The 24,686-nt window shown below is 36.6% G+C and overlaps 2 protein-coding genes across 3 annotated transcripts in view; one reads left to right on the forward strand and one right to left on the reverse strand.

Annotated features, from left to right (window-relative positions):
- Nucleotides 1-77: 77 nt before the first annotated feature.
- On the reverse strand, nt 78-20,073 carry dok1b (docking protein 1b). The gene is made up of 5 exons (XM_058781181.1): nt 19,357-20,073; nt 6,285-6,578; nt 5,693-5,783; nt 3,779-3,951; nt 78-2,694 (listed from the first exon to the last, which is right to left on the reverse strand). The coding sequence occupies exons 1-5, from the start codon at nt 19,411-19,413 to the stop codon at nt 1,582-1,584; spliced, it is 1,728 nt and encodes a 575-aa protein (XP_058637164.1). The 5' UTR covers nt 19,414-20,073; the 3' UTR covers nt 78-1,581.
- The window catches only part of nagk (N-acetylglucosamine kinase), a 9,106-nt gene continuing 3,603 nt past the window's right edge, over nt 19,184-24,686 (forward strand). The window contains exons 1-9 of one of the 2 annotated variants that reach the window (XM_058781188.1): nt 19,184-19,401; nt 21,504-21,588; nt 21,680-21,778; nt 21,863-22,004; nt 22,095-22,205; nt 23,793-23,905; nt 24,000-24,087; nt 24,164-24,261; nt 24,346-24,424. In XM_058781188.1, coding sequence (XP_058637171.1) covers nt 21,719-21,778; nt 21,863-22,004; nt 22,095-22,205; nt 23,793-23,905; nt 24,000-24,087; nt 24,164-24,261; nt 24,346-24,424 — 691 coding nt within the window. In that variant the 5' untranslated portion in view covers nt 19,184-19,401; nt 21,504-21,588; nt 21,680-21,718. Of the gene's footprint in view, nt 19,402-21,237; nt 21,311-21,503; nt 21,589-21,679; nt 21,779-21,862; nt 22,005-22,094; nt 22,206-23,792; nt 23,906-23,999; nt 24,088-24,163; nt 24,262-24,345; nt 24,425-24,686 lie in introns of those variants that run through there. The other variant, XM_058781187.1, reaches the window with a different exon arrangement.

Consider the following 24,686-nt stretch of genomic DNA (forward strand, 5'->3'; position numbering starts at 1 on the left):
CGGAACATTCAAGAAAACAGGAACTAGTACAACATGAGAACTGCATCCAAACTGAACCAATGTATACCTTTTTTTTATTCACATGATGCCAAAACTGAAACTGATAACTTGACCTTCTTAAAACACATACACTATTTAAAGCTCTAGTGGTAACATAGGTCTCTAAATAGAAAGCATCTGTGTTTAGCATGATGAACCAAGTTTACAAAAAATTTAGTTTGTCTCAAATATTAATTCAGTATGTTTGTATTATATCCAACAACAAGTAACTAAATAAACAAATAACTGTCAAACTAAATTAAGAGCTATACCGACTGCAAATGATGATGATAAGAAAAGAGAGGAAAAGAGGTGTTGTCGGTCAGCTTCCTTTTTTAATACCTATGAGTAATCCGCTGTTAAAATTAAACATTGCAACCCAGTATGATGGTAAACTATGCTTTTTAAACATGTCAGACCTTGGACCAAATGAATGCATTCTTTTTAGATGAAGGACTCTGCTCTGTCAACACATTCACTGCTTTTCTGCTTAAGAGCACTAAACGTTGAAAAAATACAGCAGAATGTGATGAATAGATCAGATTTTGGCGGTCCGCTCAAAAGAAAAAAAAAAACTGAAAGAAAAGACTTGGGGAGACTGGAGAGAGGACAAAAGGAAATGAGTGAGAGGGCGAATGAGAAAGAAAACAGGACAGGGAACAGTCTGTACCTTCACACACTGCCAGGCAGACACATATTAACTCAGCCAACATTTAACTCCCATTTGAAGTAAGGCCCCTATTTTACACAGATGGTTAATATTCACTTTGCATCAGGATTATCCCTCAGATGTCAAGACACTGTTCAGGACAACAGAGGACTAGATGAATAAGGGACTGAGAGTGAAGGCTCGGGCATTCAGGGTGATTTCATGCCCTCTTAACAAACCAAGTCCAGATTTTTCCTTCGATATGCATGTACTAGTACACTTTTGGAAATGGAAGAGTAAGAATTTCTAGAGAATTCTCTTGTACTATCGTTTTTATTATCATCGTCATCATGTTAAACAACAGCACAGCTGCTGACTCATTCACATACACACATACATATAAAACACACACACACACACACACTCAGAGCAGTGGATTAGTATCCTTTTGCTACAATCCCCATTCAAAACAACTCAAGGTTTGTACGTGACCTTTTTGTCTTTGCACTTTAACCATTAAATTGGATATGGCAAATAACGTTCACACACAACACTCAAATTCTCCAGGGAGCCGAGTGTTATGACAAGTGCTTTATAATCTCTTCCAATACAAAAGTCACAGACTCAAATTCACAAAACAGGATTACTTTGCCCAAGAAGTGCAAAAATCTGGCATGTGCCAGTACAAGCCCTTTCAGAGGGCTTTTGTTCACATAAAAGTTTTGTGCAGTCTTCGCTCTCAATCATTTTGACAGTCAGTGACTACAAGACTGAGGTTTCAATCCGAGCACTGGTGCTGAGCGCTCCCTTGTTAACCAAAAACGCATTTCCTTCAATGAAACATCTAAGGGTTAAGGAAAAGGAGACCAGACTGCCTAAATGGAAAGGTTAGGTCAAATGTCACCTAAGTTGTCATAGATGATGTCTGGAGACTGCATGGTAGGATGCCACACATTTGGAGGTGGCTGATGTCTAGATACTTTACTGTAAATCTCCACATTGTTTCCCGCACCAGCACCTCTTCTGCCACCTTCCGTGCTGTTATGACTGTTGCTACTGTTATTGTTGTTCAGATTAGCACTGCCTTTAATTTGAGGCAGCGGAGGAGGGTCTTTCTTGTGGAGTGCTACTTTGCCTGGTTTGGGTGCTGTGACAGGTTTTGGGCCTTTTGGTCTGGGCACTGGCAGTGGTTGTTGAGCCACCTCGTGACCTTGAGGCTCCTCCGTTCCCCTGGTTCTCCAGGGGTACATTTCCAAACGTGCTTCGTCATAAAGCGTGATAATAGGCTGTGCAGATACGGCACGTCCCTCTGGCTCATCATAGATGTGCTCTGTTGGACCTCCATCTGCGGGGTGCCTGCTTCGCCCATCGAGTCCCAATCCCACTGTCCTCTGCACCAAGTCCAGACTGATCTGATCATAGATGTCTGAATAGAATGGATCAGACTTGATGCCTGGGTGGCGGCTACTTCCCTCGTCGCCAGTCGGCCTGAGGCGTGGGTTAGGAGTGGGCATGACTTTGATACTGTCCACCGGGTCCGAGTACAAACAGTCTCCTGGACTGGGAGGCGGACGAACTGAGTCAGCAGGCTCCGAGTATAGACTCCCTTGGTCCTCTAACAGATTTTTGGACAGACGTGGCATGGGAGATCGTGGCGGGGTCCCAGCAACGGGAGGTGGAGGCTCTGGAAGGCTTCGGCCCTTTAAATTTTTCCCATCGTTCTCCTTTCTACCAAAGACACCATCCGCAGACCCAGGCTTGCTACCACCAGAATCTCCATCTGGTTCACGACTGTTTGCTTCTGAGATGGCAGCACGGATCTGCTGGAGAGCTGGGCAGTCAGAGTCTAATGATGGACAGCTTTGGTGTCGTTCTTCAGCTTGGGCTTTCTGCTCCCGAATGGATTCCTCAACAATGTGGAATATTTCATTTCCCTGCTTAGTCTCAAAGGTGAAGCTCCCCGGCCCAGATTCACATCTTCGTCCGGCTTCAAAAGAGAACATAACCTGTAAATAAAGTGTTTGGGATATTTCATTACTTTTGTTTTATTCTCTTATGCACGTGGACATTAAACTTGCTTTTTGAATGAACCTTCTTTAAATAAACGTTATCATGTTGTCAATATTATTTTAGTATTATTTATATGCTATTATAGATTAGATTATGTTTTATTAGATTATATTTTATATTTTCAGTTTTTATATTAATTTTAGTAGTTGTATTAATAGTGTTTTTATTTTATTTATTTATTTTCCAAAGTTTCAGGTTTTATTTGTTAAAAAATATTTTTAACAATTGGGGATAATGGACCCAGCACACTGGGCTTATAAATCTTTCCAATCACATTTTATTTTGGGGACAAATTCTCACTATTATCTAACTATTAACTACAACTTTTGCCTCAAACTCTTAATTTTCTACTTATTAATAGTTAGTAAGGTAGTTAAGCTTAGGTATGGGGTAGTATTAAGAGATCTAAAATACGGTCATGCAGAATAAGGCATTAATATATGCTTTATAGGTACTAATAAACAGCCATTATGCTAGTAATATGTATGCTAATAAGCAACTAGTTAATAGTGAAAGTTGGTCCCTCAACTTAAGTGTTACAGTCTTTTCAAACCATCATGACCTGCATTCAGTAGTCATTCACCACATTAGCTCTGCCTTCCACCCACTCATAAAGGAGAGAGGAAGGCCAACTTCCTGTACCAAGGCAGTTTCTATAGTAATGACAGGAAGCAGAGTTGGAAACAACAGTGGCTTAAGTTCCTGCTTTATATGTCATCTGTAGTATGAGGCCAGCTGTCTGCAACTATGTTAGGTTAATGCAAACAGCCGTTCGATTAATTTAGACACACTGTAAGCAGTCTACATTATATGGTGCGAGTGTCTGCGAGCTACGCATTTATAAAGTCAAGGCTAAGACTGAATGCAGTCAGTGTTGAAGGTCACCCACAGAAGAGATTCATTGGCATTAAATGCCATGCAATTGATCATTGTTTGTAATTCACATTGATTTTTATTGGTTTGAAACCTCAGCATGCTTTAATTGAGGACATTTCAAAATCAGAAGTGACTAAAACTCACCCTGTCTCTTCCATAGCGCCTGAGAAGCTTGTAGGGCCATACGAGTAATTCCTTTTTAGTCTTGGGGTCCTTCAGGATAAGGTTGTCCACATTAGCCTTAAGCCAGTAATTACCAGAGAGACCACAGCGCTCTGACGCTTCTGTCCTCTGGACACTCACCCAAAACTCATTAACTGCAAAACAAAACAGATTCAAGTTAAAGTGTGTATATGAAATTCCTTGTTCTTAATTTGGTCCAAGTTTACAGTAATATCACAGGTCAGGTATAATTTGTATGTGACTCAATGACAAAAAAAAAAAAAAAGAAGAAAACTTTACTTAAATTTATTTTTTAAAGGTAAAAGGTATTTTTAAATAATCATGATTACACTTTGGGGGAGTTGCATCACATGACTTTGATTTGGTGTACAAAAGTTTATCAAATATTAATAAAGTATGTTTTTCTAAAGAATTATATTAAAGATGCCAAACTATTTTAAACTTTTTCTTTTACTTTAATGAGGTTTTTCTATAATCATTAAGTGGCGTATTCAAGTCATTATGTCACAGCCTTTTATAGTTACCAATAGGTTTATCAGTAATTTAAATAGTCAATATATATGCAGATATATTTTTCCCCCAGGTAAGTATTACTTCAAGTAAGTCGAAAACTTTATTTGTATACCGCTTTTCACGATACACATCATTTCAAAGCAGCTTTATAGGGTTTCATAATTTTAATACTTAAATGTCCACATTTAGCAATTTAGACCAGGATGATAATATAGTTTACATTTAACAATATAAACAATTATACATTGACAACATAAAGCTGCCGAGATTTGTTCTACACAGTTTATAACTATAATTTTGCGTGTGGCTTATAAGTAAAACTGAAAGTTCTTTGAATCTCAGGAAATTAGCCAACACTGGTCTTTTTCAAATCACATAGGAACAATCCACAATGTAAAAAAAAGTACAACCAGGATGTTTTTCATTTGATGGGTCCCGTATGCTATTTTTCCTGCTAAGTTCAGCAAAGATATTCTTCTGCTTATCAGAGACTACAGGCCATGAGCGCCAATTACCCTACTTTCCTCTGCCTCTATAAATGTTCCCATGCAAACTGATAACATACAAAATGAGTTGCTCCATTCATTTTCTTGTCTATCTCTGGATTGGCTTTCAAACAAAATACCAACAGACACTGGACAGGGCACCAACAACCATCACCCAAGACTGTATCGTTGCAAGCCTTTTAAATGTCAGCTTCCACACTCTTTGAGGAAGTCAGTGCTGCCCTTACTAAAAACAGAAGTGGTCGCAAACTATTTCCCTAGAAACACTCGAGAATGCACAGGAGCAGGAGGTAGTTTGTAAACTGAGTTGACTTAACAGTGACTCCTTGACTGTTTACCTAGCATAGCACTGGATGAAATGAGTGCCAGCCTTGAAGGAGGGGGCAGGGAAATGCCTGAGATTTTGCTCCACTTTCTGTCCTCCTCCATTTCATTTCTTAGCCCTTTGCGTCTTTTACTCAGGGACTATTCAAATAAAATGAGTGTGCAGCCAGCTACGTCTTTCTGGAAACAGCTAAGGGTAACCACATTCAAGAGCTCTAATATTTCAGGCATTGTGACTAACATGAGGAGGAAATTAGCATGCAGTCCATTTGCATCTAACTGTCTATTCACTGAGAGCAGTTTTGCTGGTCTAGGTGTGCATATAAATTCAGTCTAGCAACCAAAAAGCAACTGAATTGATAGTGGATGTGACGTCAAGTCCTAAGCTTTGAGAAACTCACTGCATATTATGAAATGAGCACTTGGAGCTCAAATGAAAAAAAAAAAAAACAGCTGGCTCACACAATTTAAACCAGTTGGTGGAAACACTTTAAGCATGAGTACATTAATAATGTCACATGTCGATTCTTACCTTCCTCTCTGGAGAAATAAATGAGATTCTCTGCCATTTGAAGCTCTTGCTGTCCATTTGAGTCAATACTACTAAGAGAACCACTTCCTCCCTTAGAGCGATAGAGACAGAAAGAAAATGAGACAGAAAGAGAGAGATGCAGAGTTAGTACAGAGGCAGCTGTGTCCTTCCCTTTGGAAATTATCAACATGTCTGGAATGGATTTCCATGTTTCAGAACAACTTAAGACATGGTTAAAAGTTTATTATGCTTGTCAAATCTATGGTTAAGCCTGTAAAATGACAATCGATCACTTATTTTTTCTACCTATAAAAACAATAATTAAAAGGCTATTATTAAGATTATTCATACAGTATTTTTATTAAATAGTAATATTTATTTATTTATTGTCTTACATTATGCCTTCAAAATTCTTACTGCTGGACAATTTTGTTTTCATTATGTATTATTATTTTATTAAAATGAGCAAATACTGTTCGGAGCGAATACTAATATCATTTCTTTGAAAAAAAAAGTGTCACATGTCTCTCATTCTCAAAGTCACAAGTGTTGACAACATTGAACCTTGAACCATTAAAAAGTCTCATCTCACCTGAAAAGCAATCTCGCACATCTTCTCCACCCACTCGTTGGTAATATTTTTCTCAGCTGCAAAGACGAATGTCTTGTCATTGGTCTCCACACAAAAGGCGGCCATGTTTTCTTTGGGGCAGGTTTCAGTGACAGCAGGAAGTATGCTGATGCATTCTGACAGACGAATGATCTTCTTGTCCATTTTCTTAGTGCTAGGTTTATCATTGGAGCTGCCCGAGCAATCATAAAACTCAAGTCGTGCAATGCCGTTTTGACTCGCTGGGTAGAGTACAAACCAGTTCTTCTTCCATTTCTAAAAAGGAGAGAGGGATAAGAGGAAGTTTTTACTCTTCGATGAAGAACCAGCAGTGTCTTGGGGGAATTCAACTATTATTCACTTGAATGTCTATGAATGTCTGAAAATACATGTACACAGAACTATTTCTGTTAGTTTGAATCACAACAGAAACATACACAAAATATAGGCTATGTCAAGTCATGTTGCCTCAAGTTGCTAATCATATTAAAGTCTTCATGAATTGGAAAATCACTCCATCTATTTTCTTTTTTTTATGTTTTTGAGCCTGTCATTTTTCATCAAAATGTCAATTACACAATGTCTTCTCTCTGATAATGTATGCTGGACTTCTCCAGTTGGTTACCTTAAAATCGATTTCATGATCACTTTCAGATCTGCCATCCAATCAACAACCAAAGGACAGAACCAAGTCCCCACCCTATTTTTTTGTTCTTTTTCAATAATTTGTTTCACGTTGATATACTGCATGTCACAATATGGAAGAAAACTTGTTAGATTGGGACTTGAAAAATGATCAGCTTCCAGGTAGCTGCAAATTATTGTTGATATCAACAGCCCATAAAATCAAGGCCATAAAATCTTCATGCAAGAGGAGTGCCAAATTTATGTCACTTTCTTTATTTAGCATCTGGATCATAATGCTGAGGTCAACCAGAGGAACTTGACAATGATTTCAAGCCCCTTCCTCCAGATGGACAACGAAAAGCAAATTCTGCAGCAAACAAAAGACATCTATGTGTATATGGGTGTGTGTGTGTGTGAGAGAGAGGAGTTTGGGACAGTTTCTCTCATAATGACTTTTTTTTTAAATGTTCCAAGCTGCTTCACTTTTGTGATGCAGATGCCTTGTACACACTACCAAAGACAGGCTAATACATGAAAAGGAATAAAGCATTGTGAGATATATATATATATATATATATATATGAAGAGTTCATTTGCAATAACCGATAAGCACCACTTTAAAAAAAATGAGCTGATTGCTGTGCATTATTGTCCACATATAGCACGATCTGAACCCTAAACACATTTTGTCAAAAAAAAAAAGCCGGTATTGTCCACTTTCAAGGCATCGCACGTTTTACTGCAAAGGCCGACAAGCGCCTTTGTTGTTTTTGAACAGAAGCCGATAAATCCATTTTAGCGAATCAGCGCGCTGTATTCAGGTCAGGTGACAAGGCTACTTTCACTTTGAAAAGACGTGCTAGCTGAGAGGAGTTTCGTCAAAGCTGACTAAAAGTGATCGAGGATGGATAATTTCGACAAACTTGATGAACCTGTGATATCTTCTTCAGGGCTTAAATGAAAATAAAAGCTGAAACTTTTTCACGGAGCCTTGCAAATACAGCGCGTTACAATCGTGAGGGAAAAGCTCCGTGCAATCACATCCATACAGTTTATCGGTTTTTGCAAATAAACTCTTCATATATATATATATATATATATACACACACACACACACACACACACGACATAACACATATTTATACACACCCACACACACTGATCCTTATGTGACATTATTAACAGGAAGTGACATCATACAACTCTTCTGAACACCATTGTGAACAGGCATAGGCAAGTTACCACCTTCCTTTATAACTATAACTTATTAATATTGTGATTGTCAAGCTTAACGACTCAATCCTGATACATCAAATAAAGATAGAAAACTATTACTTGTGAAAATGATCTTTGTTATTTTAACAATATACATGATTTCTTTATATCATGCATACCATGTGCTCATACGTACATACTACATTTAAGGCAGGAGCCATTTTGAGCAAAAAAATCACAACTCCGTCACACTCAACCCTGTTACTTATTTGATCATAATGGGGTTGTGAGATTGTGATGGGGTTGTGTTTTTTAACACTGTAACAAATCAGCTCAAAAGGGAAATATATATATAAATAATTACAATTAATTATGATTAATTACAATTATTTATATCGGCTGAAAGTAATAACTGTAGCAGAATTAAATTGCCATTAACTGATCTGTTCGTCCAGTGACCATTCAGTACAAGTTCATATCAACTCTAAGAAAGGATATTTCCGTTGCCACAGAAAATACTTTCATTAGATTTGTTAAATCTAATGAAAAATTGTGTCTAATTGGTCCAAATGCTACAACACTTTGGTTCTGAAGTTATCCAGTAATTTAAATGAATTATTATATTTGATCAAGAATTGTATATCACATGCATATGTTGAATGTAGCTATGTGTGTGTGTGTGTGTGTTACTAAATCCTACAAACAATACCCCATAATGACAACATGAACAAAGTTTGTTTGAAATCTTTGAAAATTTATATAAAAAAAATAAAAAAAACTGAAAAGAAAAAAATAAATAAAATCACATGTACATAAGTATTCACAGCCTTTGCTCAATACTTTGTTGAAGCATGTGGGATTACAAATTTATTTAAATGTTTAATTTAGATTCCAATGTAATAGTGTACAAACTGAAGAAGTTATATACATTGTATTTAGCATTTATGGTGAAGATGATGACATCAGATGAACGATTCAAGAGGTCCCTTCCAGTTCCTGTTCTCTTATTGTAAGTCTAATGAGCCAGACGACGGAGACTCTTGCCTTTTGTTTGTAATTGCTCTTGATGCCCCTGCCCCAATCTTTGGGCAGTTAGGCTGATTAGATTAGGAGTGGTTAAATGGGGCAGGATTCTATACCTGAATACCTCATTTGCATGCTTAAAGCTCGTCACCCAGGTGCTTTGTTTTCACTCCTAAGCACTGCCCCCTAAATGTATTTAAAACTACAATGTATCACTGCTTTTAGTTAGACTTGGATGATTACAGCGACGCGCAGCGAGTTCTCAATAAAGAGTAACTTCTGGATGAAAGATATCCCAACGTCTCCTGGTCTCTGCTTCGTAGAAGATAAAAGTTCACAACAAGCACCTCTGGCAGCTATTACAGCCTCAAGTCTTTTTGAGTATGATGCTACAAGCTTGGCACATCTATTTTTGGACAGTTTCTCCCATTCTCCTTTGCAAGACCTCTCAAGTTCCATCAGGTTGGATGGGGAGTGTCGGTTTTCAGATCTCTCCAGGGTTGTTCAGTCGGGTTCAAGTCTGGGTTCTGGCTGGGCCACTCAAGGACATTCACAGAGTTGTCCCATAGCCACTCCTTTGTTATCTTGGCTGTGTGCTTAGGGTTGTTGTCCTGTTGGAAGGTGAACCTTCTGCCCAGTCTGAGATTCTGAATCATTATCATTAATGCCATCTCAATATTTTGGTGCACTGAGCTTTTTTCTACTCTGACGAGTCCCTCAGTCCGTGCCGCTGAAAAACAGCCCCACAGTATGAGGCTGCTACCAGCACACTTTACTTTTGGGATGGTACTTTGCAGGTGAAGAGCAGTGTCTGGTTTCCTTCAAACATGCTGCTTGAAATTGAGGTTGATCAGACCAGAGAATCTTGTTTCTCACAGTCTGAGGGTTCTTTTTTTGCAAATGCCAAGTGTGTTTTCATGTGTCTTCACTGAGGAGAGGATTGAGTCTTGCCACATTGTCATAAAGTCCAAATCGGTGGAGTGTTGCAGTGATGATTGTCCTTCTGTAGGTTTCTCCTATCTCTACTTATGATCATGGAGGTGGAGGATGATCAGGTTCTTGGTCACCAGTCTAACCAAGGCCCTTCTCCATCAGTTGCTCAGGGGTGCGTTTCCCAAAAACAACTATGGTCGCAAGTTCCATTGTTACCAATAGAGTTCAATGGAACTAATGACCATAGTTAGCTAACAATGCTTTTGGGAAACGCACCCCAGTTTGGCCAGGAGGCCAGCTCTAGGAAGAGTGCTGGTTGTTTCAAACTGCTCCCATTAAGGGTAACAGAGACTACATGTTTCTGTGAACCTTCAATGCTGCAGAAATTTTTCTGTACCCTTCCCCAGATATGTGCCTCGATACAATCCTCTCTCGGAGGTCTACAGACAATTCCTTGGACTTCATGGTTTGGTTTGTGCTCTGACATGCACTGTTACCTGTGTTTGCCTTTCCAAATCATGTCCAATCAACTCAATTTATCACAGGTGGACTACAATCAAGTTGTCATCTTAAGGATGATCAATGAAAACAGGATGCACCTGAGCTCAATTTTGAGTGTCATGTCCAAGGCTGTGAATACTTATGTACATGTGATTTTTTTTTCAGTTTTTTTATTTTTAATAAATTAGCAAAGATTTCAAACAAACTTCTTTCACATTGTCATTATGGGGTATTGTTTTTAGAATTTTGTGAAAAATAATGAATTTAATCCATTTTGGAATAAGGCTGCAATGTAACATAAAATGTAGAAAAAGTGAAGCGCTGTGAATATATTCCGGATGCACTGTACAGGGGTGTTGTATGTTGGTGGAAAACCAGAGCCTGTGTGCTTCAGCACCATCTCCATGTGGATATCTTGAAATAGGTGTGGGCCACATATGGAATGCCACACAAATTATATGTTTTATTATGATGACCTATTCAGTCAGTTTATAATGTTCTAATGTATACTATGTTATTGTTGTTTTTCCTGCAGTCGGGTTAATAAAACTCAGTTCAATTGCAATTTATATCTGTTGTCTTTCTTGGTCACATAATGAAATACAGTGTTTATAGAAAATCTTACAGTGAATCGGAGTAAAAAAAACAACTATTTATTTGTTAAGCTGTATTTGTCTCTTCAACCCTGTCACACCTACATTTTTATTAATTATTTTTTTTAAGTTGATGAAAAAGTTATTTAATGTTTGTTGAACTCAGTCTGAAATGTTCAGAGCAATCAAAAATACTGAAATTCTGAAGTTAATCCACTTCTTTAATCAAAAATGATGAGGTTGCTGTCACAAAAAGTTCCATTTCAGGCTTTAGAATAGCAAAAGTGTGAGATTTTATGTATCTGTTATATTTGCAAATACTGAATTAGTGTGAGGGACATCTGATTAATAGGAAAATGTTGATTTCATTACAAATACATTTTATGATCATATTCAGAGAGCTCCCATAGTGTCCATAACGGGGTTGAAGATTAATAGTGCCCATATCTTAAAATAATGACCAATAATAATAGGAATTTGATGCCTGAGGTGGGAAAATATGTTTTTCAGGAAGTTAAATATGTCAATGCTGTGGGGTGTTCAGAAAAGTAATATTTTTGGGTAAAAATCTAAATCGTACCGGTTTCGTGGAATGACTCATATACATACATACATATGTGTGTGTGTGTGTGTGTGTGTGTTTAAAGGGAGCATTCTTTGAGCACTTTCTGTTTTTAATTCGAAAAACAATATGAATGTTTTTCATTTCTTTTATCTGAGGTCCATGTGTAATATCGGTAGGATTATTTACATCAAAATCAGTCATAATTTACTACACTTTGGTTTAAAAACTATTTAAAGAGTTTTCTATCCCTTCTGCTATCAATAAGAAACATCTTCACATATAAAATAAGAATTATCCAAGCAAAACTATTGAAATGCAATTGTGTAATAACAGTTGCAATGATTAACTTGTGAAAAGCGTGCATTACAGTATTAATACTGAACATTGTAGCCAGTGTTGAACACATGAATGTAATTGCCTGACAAGACTGAGTATAAGCACAATGTAAATATGAGATTTATCATGCAGTGTAGACAGATTCAACTATAACAGGAGTTTTGGCAAAAGAGCAGAACTTGCACTGAAGTGTTTAAAGGGAGCATTCTTTGATCACTTTTCTGTTTTTAATTTGAATAACAATATGAATGTTTTTCATTCTAAAAGGAACCATATGAATTTGACCGTTCAGACAATGACTTCATTAACTGACACATAAAAAAAATAAACTATTTTTCACAAAAAATATTTCACAACAGAAATAAATGATTTTGCAATAGAACAGCAGACTACATGATTCCTTAAATATAAAAACAATCATTTATCACAGCTCAGGCTTTAGATTTAACATGGTTACTGACATATTATATTCCACAACTAAAAACTGCACATTTGGACAACTTAGCATCTATATCTATTTTTATTCCAAGTGTTCTGTTGTTGTTGTTGTTGTTGTTTTTGGACTAACGAGGAAGTTTCATAGTACAATGACTCTCTTATATTTCAAAAGATCAAGGAAGGTTTAGCTCAGCCAAAAAATATTAAAATTTAGCATTTACTCATCCTCGTATCATATAAAGTAATCATGTCGCTACAGAAAAGTTGGATAAACTGCTAGATTCATATATTCATTTTATGAGCATCAAAGTTTAGATGGAATGGACTTTAATCTGTAATCTGAAGAATATGAGTTTACAGTAAGCCATTTGCTATGAAACTATGTGCAATGTTACACTTTCACTTTAAATGGCAATCCAACCTCGCCACAATTCTATTCACAAGTCTACATTCCTCAGTAGTAAATTTCAGTGTACTGAATAGGAGTCTTGTTGGGTCATTCAAGCATCCATCTGCCTTAATCAACCCCTTGTACACAACAAGACAGTCATAAGAGTTCACCCATCAAATGAAGGGTTAATGTTCTGCCAATTACCAATTCCAAGGAGAAGCTTTAAGATAACACAGTACAATAAAACACAAATGTCTACATTTTAGACAGAATCCAACACCTGACCATTGCACAATGCCAAAAGCTACTGTAGAGACAGCAGATGTCAATGTGGTATAGAAGATGCATGAGATTACCCAGCATGCACTGTTTCCTCCACACACTGCAGGTGCTTGTGTATCTGTTCCTTTTAAAAACTGCCCCTTTTATCTAACATGTGCTTTCAGTGAGGACTGTACCAACAAGACTAAACTAACACCAATGGATACAAATACAAACCCTGTTTTAACAGATCCCTTAAACCAATGCAAAAATTAAATGAATCAATAATGAAACAGGGCTGCATTATTTAATTACAGAGCACCTTGTATAGCCATATAAGGCAACACTTGAGGAATATACTGTGCAGGATGGAAATTATGCAAATGTTCAGAAAGAAAGAGAGTGACTGATAACTTCCTCAAATCTGCATCCAAAAGTAATCTGATGAAATGTCTTCTGCTGCACTTTTTAAGAGGCTTCATAGTTATGTAAAAGAACATAATATGCAGCTTATATGAAACTATTCTAGCAGTAAAATACCTTTGACCTGAAAATACTAACAATTAAAAAAATAACTTGTTCTTAACAGTCTACATCTTGCAAAGCATACACATGTAAAAGAGTAAAAGTTAAAAATACGACAGTCACACTGCAGGGCACTGTGACTATCCTGTTAATATGTAGCTAATGTCACAATAAATGTGAATGATTCAGTAACTCATCAGTTCATTCTTTTATATAATTATTTTCATACATAAAACATTAACTTGATCCCCAACACTGGCACCAAAATGAATTATCCTTTCAGCAAATATTTAACCATTACCAAATTAAACTATGAAATGAACATGGACAAACCATCAAACTTTCATTGTTGTCCAAACACTAATATTATCAAGGTACCATTAATTCTCAAATAATTAGCAAAAGCTCAAATTTCTGAAGCTCTGTGGCATGCTCGGAGATGACAAAGGAAATATAACTCGTTATTCACAGCACAATGTGTAAGAATTCGGCTTCCCACTTACAAATGTAAAAATATATATATATACCAGAAAACAAAGTGTTTGGTGGCTTGACAAATGCATGTTTTAAAAAAAACTTTTCACTTTGTGTATTTGAGTATGTCTTAAAAAGACAAGTATGTCTTACAAAAGCAACTTAGAAAAATTGTGAATACCTTAGACTTAGATACACTCTTTGCGAGAGCCAACTATCACTACAAGTTACATTAAATTCTTCAGTTCCAAATGTTCACTCATGCTTTTAACACAACAAATCCTTGAGTTTTTATTGAGGCAGAATATTGGTGAAATGCTGTCCAAAAAAATGTGAATGTAAATAAAGCAGACCTGGTGCCACACTCATTGAGGTGCGTTCTGAACAACAAATGTCCGTCCATCAATAACAAGAGCAATACTGCTGTTAGATAAAGATGTCGAGTTAGACTGTCAAACTAAAGACACTGCACCTCTAAACACTTTGCACAGCCTTCCTTTCAAGCATATCGTTGTTTGATTGTTGCTAATAATATCAGTACATACCTGTGTACATGCAGCATCTTTTGTAATAAGTCAAGTAATAACAGTACCTTTAAAACTATATGCTGAAAATTAAAGCACTTAAGCGAGCAAAAACAATTTCCACTCTGAAACAGGTTTGTGAACCCTCGTTTGGGAAACCCTGCATTATACGATAGAACAGCATGCAAGACACATTTCACAAAGAACAAAGCCCAGAAGAGACTACAGTTTGCCCTGTTTAGGAAACTTCAGAATTGTGTAATGTGCTTCAATTAATGCATTCATTTGTGCTTTACATTTCTTGTACAGTATGTCTTTGATTATTTATTGAACAGATTACTATCCTTGAGCTGTAGGAAAAAGTAAGAGCACAGGCCAAAGAGATATAGAGAGTCTTCTCTCTACACAAACAAGTCTAAGGACTGGGACAGGGTTTGTCACAAAATGTCTCGCATACTGATGGTGTCATGCAGTGATAGACTACTGTTTATCTCTACAGCTATGTGAATGTGTCCAAAAGGGTTACTACTCAATTTAGTTTAGTTGTTTTAACTTTTGGGTTATGAAACCTTTTGTTGGAAATTTCACACCTTTTTACACACAGTGCTTACACTGTATGGTATGAAACAATGCAGCGTTAGAATGTTACAAAAAGTTGTTTAGCAACAAGCAACCCATTAAAAACTGAACAAAGTTTGAAAGTGTTTTACACAAAGTGACAAAGTAGCACAACTATGTTAAGAAGAATTCTTACGAGATCTACGAGTCATCTACGTATCTAAGACGACAGATCTATGTTGTGGTATTTCCATATATGGACAAGCATTTATTGAAACAGGTCACATGCTGTATGGCAATGTTAATGACCCCAAAAATATGAAAATAACAACTTTTATGCAGGGTTTACAAATGTAGTGTATGAAATCTTGAAACCTGAAAAAGAGAAAGTGTATTCATGTTTTACATTACTTTTAAGCAAGGTTCCATGTGCAACATTTACATGTGATTTTTTCCTGTCCATCCTTGTCTTTCCAACTCCTCAACTGTTTCGACAGTGCGAGTCACGAGCCTACAGCTGTAAAAGTGACATGCTTGTTCCAGCCTCCAGCAAAATTATCCAAACTCATTTGACTTTCATTACCAAACAAAACATCTACATCAACAATGAAGGGCATGGGGTTTTAGGTTTCCCTAAAGTGCAACCTTGTTTTCATGATGCCAGGGACTGACACTTGCATGCTTCTTGTGCACAATATAACATCTCTTCCCCTACATCTCTTATTCACTCTGTTGCATTTATGTTGTTCGTACTTTTATCGGTTTCAGCTGCATGTACAGACAGCGCAATTTATCTTTTAGACCTTCAGCATAACAGTTCTCAAAGCAGTATGATCTAGTGTGATTCAGCCATCACACTTTGAGTCTATCATCACCCTCTGAGCTTCTAAAGAAGCGTTACCATGCACACAAGATTATTTTTAGTCATGTGTTATTGTTGACAAGATCTTGTACTTACTATTAAACTATGCTAAAACCTTCATACAAGCTTACTGTGCTCCCTGTAAAACCTACATGAATGAATGGTAGCATTAAAGCCAATCAATGCTCAATTTGAATTTCTGCTGTTGCCTCAGGGTAAAGATATGTAGCTGTGCTCATAATTTGCTTACTTCCACATAACAAAGAAGTTTCAGACAGAGGAAGTGAATAATAAATTAATGACACGCCATTGCTCCAGCAAGATGTTTTTGATCCAGCACAGGTCTGACTGAAGACATGTGACTCATATCAATGTCTAAAGAATGACAAAAATACATGCCTCACATATTCAATCAGAGAGAAAACAAACAGAACCTTTTGTGGTCATGCGTCTGTGATGTAGCATTTTCCACTGCACATGGACAGTCAAGAGAGTGGAAATTATTTAGACACAGCTGGCTGTGTGTATGTGTAACCTACTCTTAGTTAGTGGTTAGATATCACTCACAAGAAAGAAAAGGTTGTTTGTCCAGCCTTAAATCTGTGTTAAATCTTAGTTAGTAAATCGCAGTTAGTTAGTGGCGCAAAAAACACAGAATCTGCATGCTGAGAGCTGAAATCTGAAGATGTCTTGAAGCACAGGATCGGAGTACTCATTCATGTGACCATCTCATGCTGCACAAGAGGAATAGAGTCAATCCTTCTTACTCTTTATGAAACCATTTTAATTGTCTTTAATGTTAAGTTTATATTAAAAACATTAACATATAAAATTTTGGTCTTTTTTGGTAGATGTTGTAGCTCATCTTTCTGCCACTCTCTATATGATTGGATAAATTTGAATTTGTAAATGTTAAACACACGTTTACGGCTCAGTGACATGGTGCTCATTTTTGTCTGGGCCTGTAAAGTTACTTAAAATACATTTAAAACATTTAATTCACTCTTCACTATGACGACTATGATGTTTATATGTACTTAATTAAAAATCATATTATATTTTATTTGTGTATATATATATATATATATATATATATACACACACATACAGTCATGGCCAAAAATATCAGCACCCTTGGTAAATATGATCAAAAGAGGCTGTGAAAATTAATCTGCATTGTTAATCCTTTTGATCTTTTATTTTAAAAATTCACAAAAGTCTAACCTTTCATTGGATAAGAATTTAAAATGTTGGGAAATATCATTATGAAATAAAAGTTTTTCTCTAATACACGTTGGACACAATTATTGGCACCCCTAGAAATTCTTATGAGTAAAATATCTCTGAAGTATATTCCCATTCATATTCACGATTTTGAGCACTCCAGGGTGATTATGAACATGAAATTATCCAGCCAGAAATATATAGAATTTCCAATCGACATAAAATGCTACGAAACTGCCTGGAAGAGGACATGTGTCTATACCATCCTAATGCACGGTGAGAAGGAGAGTTTGAGTGGCTAAAGACTCTCCAAGGACCACAGCTGGAGAATTGCAGAAAATAGTTGAGTCTCGGGGTCAGAAAACCTTTAAAAAAAAAGTAGTCAAACAGCACCTACATTACCACATGTTGTTTGGGAGGGTTTCAAGAAAAAATATCCTATCTTATCCAAAAACAAACTCCAGCATATTCAGTTATCACGACTGGAACTTCAAATGGGACTGGCTTCTATGGTCAGATGAAACTAAAAAAATGAGCTTTTTAGCAGCAAACACTCAAGATGGGTTTGGTGAACACAGGGATAAAAAGTACCCCATGTGTACAATCAAATATACTGCTGTATTTTTGATGTTGTGGGCCTATATTTCTGCTGGAGGTCCTGGACATCTTGTTTAGACACATGGCATCATGGATTCTATCAAATACCAGCAGATAAAAAATCAATAAGTGACTGACTCTGTTAGAAATCTTTTAATGGGCCATGTTTGGATCTTCCAACCGTACAATAATCCAAACACAAACCTCAAAAACAACACAAAAATGGGTCACTGAGCACAAAACCAAGCTTCTGCTGGCCATTCCAGTCCTCTGACCTGAACCCTATAGAAAATGAGTGGGGTGAACTGAATAGAAGAAGCACCAACATGGAGCTGGAAATCTAAAGGGTCTGGAGTGATTCTGGATGAAGGAATGGTCTCTGATCTCTTGTCAGGTGTTCTCTCGCCTCATCAGGCATTATAGGAGAAAATATTGAGCTGTTAAACTGGAAAATGGAGGTTTCAAAAAGTATTGAATAAAAGGGTGCCGTTAATTGTGGCCAATGTGTATTAGAGAAAAACATTTATTTCATAATGATATTTCCCCCCATTTTAAATTATTATTATCCAATGAAAGGTTAGATTTTTGTAATTTTATAAAATAAAAGATAAAAAAAATAAAAATTAACAATGCAGATTAATTTCATATTTACCAAGGGTGCCGATATGTTTGGCCATGACTGTATATATATATATATATATATATATGTGTGTGTGTGTGTGTGTGTGCATCTTAATTTAAGTCTCATTAATATGCTGAATTTTTTTGGAAAAAAGGGAGAGAGAAATGTTACCTTATGTCATTCGGCATACTTTTTCATTGTATTTCTAATTTAAAAAATAAGCAGCCATGCAATTAAGTTTCAAAATATTAGTGATATTTGTTTGTCATGATGTTATATTGTGTCATGTGGCAAGCTTAAAACACAGAGGACATCATCAGACCCTCATGACTGTGTGTCAAGGTCTTTAATTATTTTCTGTCACATATTTTGACCTTTCATAAAAGAAGTCTAACTATACTAATCATAAAAAACTAGAATCCTGTTGATAGTAATGTTTCAGACATATTAACAGATTAAAAACCTATATTAAATTTGTTAAAACAATACTTTCAGCTTGAAAAAATATTTGCATTGCAGCCTTGCACATTGGCGTGTATTAAAGGTGCAAGAAAAGTATTGTATTTACTTTTTTTTTTTTTTTTTTACTTAATGGTTCCACCAAATGACATTTTTGAGTTACTGAATAAAATTTGTGAAAAAAGTACAGAACGTTTTTCAAGCGTGAATACAAAGGTTGGCATGTGTTTAAACTAGTGTTTTGTAAGATTCTCCGGTTGATCATGTCAGACATCGTCATCTGTCATTGCCTCTTCAATTAAACACTACATGCGACAAGCTCTTACCTTTCCAAACTTCTGATGCTGGACGTACAGTTGTCCCTCCTTAACGTGAGTGTCCATTTTCAAAACACGCTCTCTCTGCACAGCAAGATAAACGATTTTTATATATTTCTCACTCTTTCGACTTTTTCCGATTTCCTACCGCGCGAACTTCCGCTTGGCAAACTTTTACTTCAGGGGCGTTTCGACGGGAATTCATTAAAATTATTCTAGAAGATAAACTAATGTTTGGAGGGAAAATGCGAAATGTCAAATCGAAATGTTTTCATGCTGCTGGTCCTGGATTTTGAGACGCTGCTCTGCTGTCGATCTCTCTCTCTCTCTCTCTCTCTCTCTTTCTCTCCTCGCGATAGAGGAAGCGCGCGCCCACAGCCTTTCCTCCCACCTACTCCTCTCTCAGCCCAAACACAGGCATAGCATGACGCCTGAAACCTTTTCACTTGCGATTATAACAATTTTTTCAAAATGTATGTTGTCATCCCTGTTATAATGTTGTCAGTGAGAAATCACAAGACAGGTGCAGTTACTGTATTTACATCCATGAATTAATTCTGTAATTGCATCCATTATTTTATTTCTCAACCATCAGCATTCACTTATCATTGCAATAATTATGGTTCTATTACTGGCAAATGCAGTGTGTCCTGCTGACTTCCATGATTAGTCCTTTTATTTTTAGAGAGGAATGCGCTGTTTGGTCTAAGCCTTTGATCCATGTCCTTCATTTGGATGCTTCTCATAGTTTGCTCACACATGTTTGCATATTGGGTTTTCTTTAATCCTCAATCTTGTACTGTACATGTCGTGCAAACATAACCATTTGGTTTTCTGTTATAAATTAAACATTGCATCGCATAGCACCACATGCAAATTGTGGTGTTAATGTCACTGTGATAAAACTGTGATAGTTACGGAAGTAAGTGCAATGGTTTGAAGCAGTAATAAGAGGCTGAAAACATACTTTTTCAGCATAGTATTTTTTGGATGTATATCTGTCATAAAGTTATTAAACCAGAAAGTAGAATAAATAAGTAAAATGCAGCCAAGAACTTATGAGACCTGAATAATTCTAAGAGAAGTGAAGATCAGAATCAAAAGCATCTGCACTACTACAGTAAAGATGGTTTCTGTGATTCAGAGATTTCTGTAATGCTTTACACAAGTGCAAATTAGATAGTGCGTTTTCATTGTAAAATATTATTTCATCTTCATCAGACAGTGAGACAACATGTGGGTTAGCAAAGAGTGAATCACAAATGCAGTGGGAGGCAGGGAAGTAACACTGCTCACAATGATACATAATGTCAGCTTGACATTCACATAAGACTTTCCGCATTTAAACTGTAATTTGTAGTTGTTGTTATTATTATTATTATTGATCTACTATTAAAAATAATTCATTATATTCTGTAACTGTATTTGTATTTTGTTGTTGTCTTGTATCAGTCAGCATCAAGGATGCATTTGTAAGTTTACAAAAAATATAAATGGAGAAAATAAAATAAATATTTAATGAATTGATCAATCTAACGTCACGTGATGCTGGAGACAGCAAGATTCGTTCAGCCATGCTGCCATCTGTTGGTCAGAGTGTGTAATCTATGCATGCTTTTATTGTATTTATCATATATATTTTAATTTATATTTGATTGTTTAAATATGTTTCTCTCTTTTTTTCTTTTCTTTTTTTTTTACTACAACAAACAATTGTTGAAATTGGGGGGGATCAAAAAAGCGAAAAAATGAATCGCGTTATCTTATCATCTTTTTAACATAGACCGATGATAAAAATGGGCGTGAATGGAGATTTTATGTGGATATAGATAGTAAAAACGGCTTTCTGTCAAAGTCCGAGTGTTTTCACTGAAAGTTGACTCTAAGCAGCTGACTGAGTGAGTGGTCATGTGACTAAAGAGGAAGCAGGCGAGATGAGTGCAGTGTACGGAGGAGTGGAGGGGTGAGTTTATGACAAAAAAAAACATTATTAAACAAATATAATCCATAATTTAATGGCATTTTAACATATACACGCTTATTAGATCCATATTTAAAAGCTTCGCTCTAAGCGTGTGCCTCATGCCAGTTGTTTGAGAGAAAGTGTCAGTAGCTTCAGAGAAATGCATGAGACACTATATTCTCTACTTTGACAGCGGTGGGACACACTCTAAAGCAGTACTGGTTTCTGCTGAGGGACACATCCTCGCTGAGACAGATGGACCATGTACCAATCACTGGGTGAGATCAGAAAACGTGCTTTAATATGTACTTTAGTCAGCTTGTGTGTACTTGAGTGTGTATAAATGACTTTTTTTCTATTCCTTTATAGTTGGTTGGTGTTGATAATTGCATTAATGGTATCAATGACATGGTCCAGAGGGCTAAAATCAAGGCAGGGCTGGACCCGGACACACCAGTTTGTTCATTGGTGAGGCGAAGTATCAGTCAATCATCCTCAACACATTCACCTTCATCGTGTTGCTTTAAAGTTGTATACATTGTGTGTTGACAGGGTATGTCTTTGAGTGGTGGAGAGCAGAAAGCTGCTATCCAGAAGCTGATTGATGACATGAGGGAGCGATACCCCAAGCTGAGCCAAAGTTATTTTATTACCACCGATGCCATTGGCGCTATGGCCACTGCCAGTGATTATGGTTTGTGCAGTGTTTTTGCAACTAGCTGTAGTAATGGATCTCAGGACATAACTGTCATCGTAACCCTTTCTGTCTGTCTTTTTGTCATAGGAGGTATAGTGGTGATATCAGGCACTGGTTCGAACTGTAAGCTGGTCAATCCAGATGGCACACAGGTTGGCTGTGGGGGTTGGGGTCACATGATGGGAGACGAGGGCTCAGGTAACCATATGGAAAGATAAACTGATTGACATAACAGCACTGTGATCACACACACCCAGTCTTATCTTAGAAAGATATCTTATCTTACAAATGAATTCCTTGCAAAGGCTCCATCCCCTTACACGTCTCAATCAGCTCGAATCATTATTTTGTGACCAAAAAATGTGGGTGTTGGTAAGAACCCTGGCTCACTAAACATTGGGTAACTAATGAAACGAAAGTGTCCTTCTTGCACGACATTGCTACTAGTATTTATGAACAACAGCAGAGCTGATATATACATGCATACCTGATCAGACACAAACTCATCCTGTGTTCAAGCATCTGCTCACGTAATGGGTAACCATTGTACTAAAATAAGGGTTCGCCAGCTTGGTAAGACTTCATCATTTGACAGATTTGGAAAAAGTAAAACATATACACAATTTTTTTAACGTTTTTGAAAGAGTTATCTTTTATGTGATCACTAATGATATAAAAACTATAAATTGTGAAAATATTATAAAAATTTAAAGTGTTTTTTTTTTCTTATTTTAAAATGTTATTTATTCTGTGATGGCAAAATCTGAATTTTCTCTCTAAAAAATCTGAAGTCATACATAAATCTTTTTACAGGATTCTTTGACGTATAGAAAGTTCCTAAAGAAAAGTATTTATTTTAAATAGAAATCTTTTGAAACATTATACATTTCTCTACTGTCACTGAATCAAATTAATGTGTCTTTGCCAAATACGCCGCATGCATAATTATCAGGCACGTTGCTGTTGTGATGACATTTTACCAATTCCAAACCACATCAATCTTAATAACAACTATTAATTTTGTATTTAATCATTTATAAGTGATATATAATTGTCCATGAAGGCTGGAAGTGAAAAACTCTTTATATTCAGGTGTGCAGAATTATTAGGCATGTTTTCTTTTACAGATAAAATGAGCTAAAAAAGAGGTTTAACTCCCCCCAAAAAAGATAAAATCCCCATGAGAAATATTCAAAACTAATGCAATACAGAAATTGTAAAGTTAAGACATGACCATTGGACAAAATGCTCACTGGGACAGCGGGGTCAGAAAAAAACAGGTGGAGAAGAAAAGACATGTTAACTGCAAAAAGATTTAAGAATTAATGTGAAGAATTAGGTGTAAAACCATCAAGAACCATTTAGTCTCCAGTGCCACCATTTTCCAGGACTGAAACCTTCCTAGAGTCTCCAGTATTACATGGTGTCAGGTTCTCAGAGACTTTGCTTGAGTAAAAAATCCTAAAAAAAATACCCTACTTAATAAGAATAACATGCTGAAGTATTGTGAAATACATTGACTAATTTTGTATAGGCTTTATGGAGAGATAAGTTGTGAGTGACTCTTGAAGGACTAGCACCACATCCTCTTTTTAGTCATCCAGACTTTTAGTGTGCATTCACATGACTTTATGAAGCATTTTCACTCCATCTGAAGTCAAACTACGAGGTGTAAGCGGCAGTTGGTATTGGCCATTTCTGTTGTGATCACCCGATATAGATGTTATTACTAGATGTGAATGGAGTCTAAGCTTTTTCTTTCTCTCTGTCCTTATCTTCCTGTAGCATATTGGATTTCTCACTTGGCTATTAAAACGGTTTTTGATGCCAGAGATAACCTCGTCACATCCCCTCATGATATCACCTATGTTAAGAAGGCCATGGAAGAATATTTCCAGGTTAGGACTCGCTGTTCTTTTGATTTAATCTTGTGCTTAATTTGATACTTGAACAGAAGTGATGGCGCTTCCTTGTCGTTTTGTTCATCCCCAGGTGTCAGATTTGATGGGAATGCTTCCTGATTTGTACAGAAACTTTCAGAAGTCACATTTTGCAGGGTTCTGTAGGAAACTAGCTGAAGGTATGCTGCTGATGTGTGGTGTGAGGTTGTGTGCACGTTATGCCACACGTTATGACTCTTTGTGATTGTGCATCAGGTGGTAGTGCTGGTGATGCTTTGTGCCAGCACGTGTTCACAGAAGCTGGAAAAGCGCTTGCACGCCACATTGTAGCTGTCCTTCCTAAAGTACATCAGGTAAAAAAAACTCACAGCAACATAGCCACACTCACTCTGTGTTTCTTTTTCTTATTGAATCATTTTCATCTCTTGTTCATTTAGGATCTGTTTTCTGGCGAGCTTGGCTTGCCTGTTCTATGTGTCGGTTCTGTGTGGCGCAGCTGGGAACTGATGAAATCTGGTGCGTAACGTCTTTATAGAGCTATTCAGCTTCCCATAATTCATTTCACATGAGACTGTTTAAATGAGTGATGTAGAAGTTATGTAGTGATACAGAAAAAATAAGTGATGATTTCCAGTATTATATTGTTTTGCCAGTATAAAACAAATGTCTACATGAAAGCTCCAATCTTTTTTTACAGTGCTTTAAGTTTTGATCAGGAATCAAATCATTATAATGTACAGTAGAAAAGATGGATAACTTTAAAATGTGCACTGTTTGA

Source organism: Onychostoma macrolepis, chromosome 07 (genome assembly GCF_012432095.1).
Source record: "Onychostoma macrolepis isolate SWU-2019 chromosome 07, ASM1243209v1, whole genome shotgun sequence".
NCBI lineage: Eukaryota > Metazoa > Chordata > Actinopteri > Cypriniformes > Cyprinidae > Onychostoma > Onychostoma macrolepis.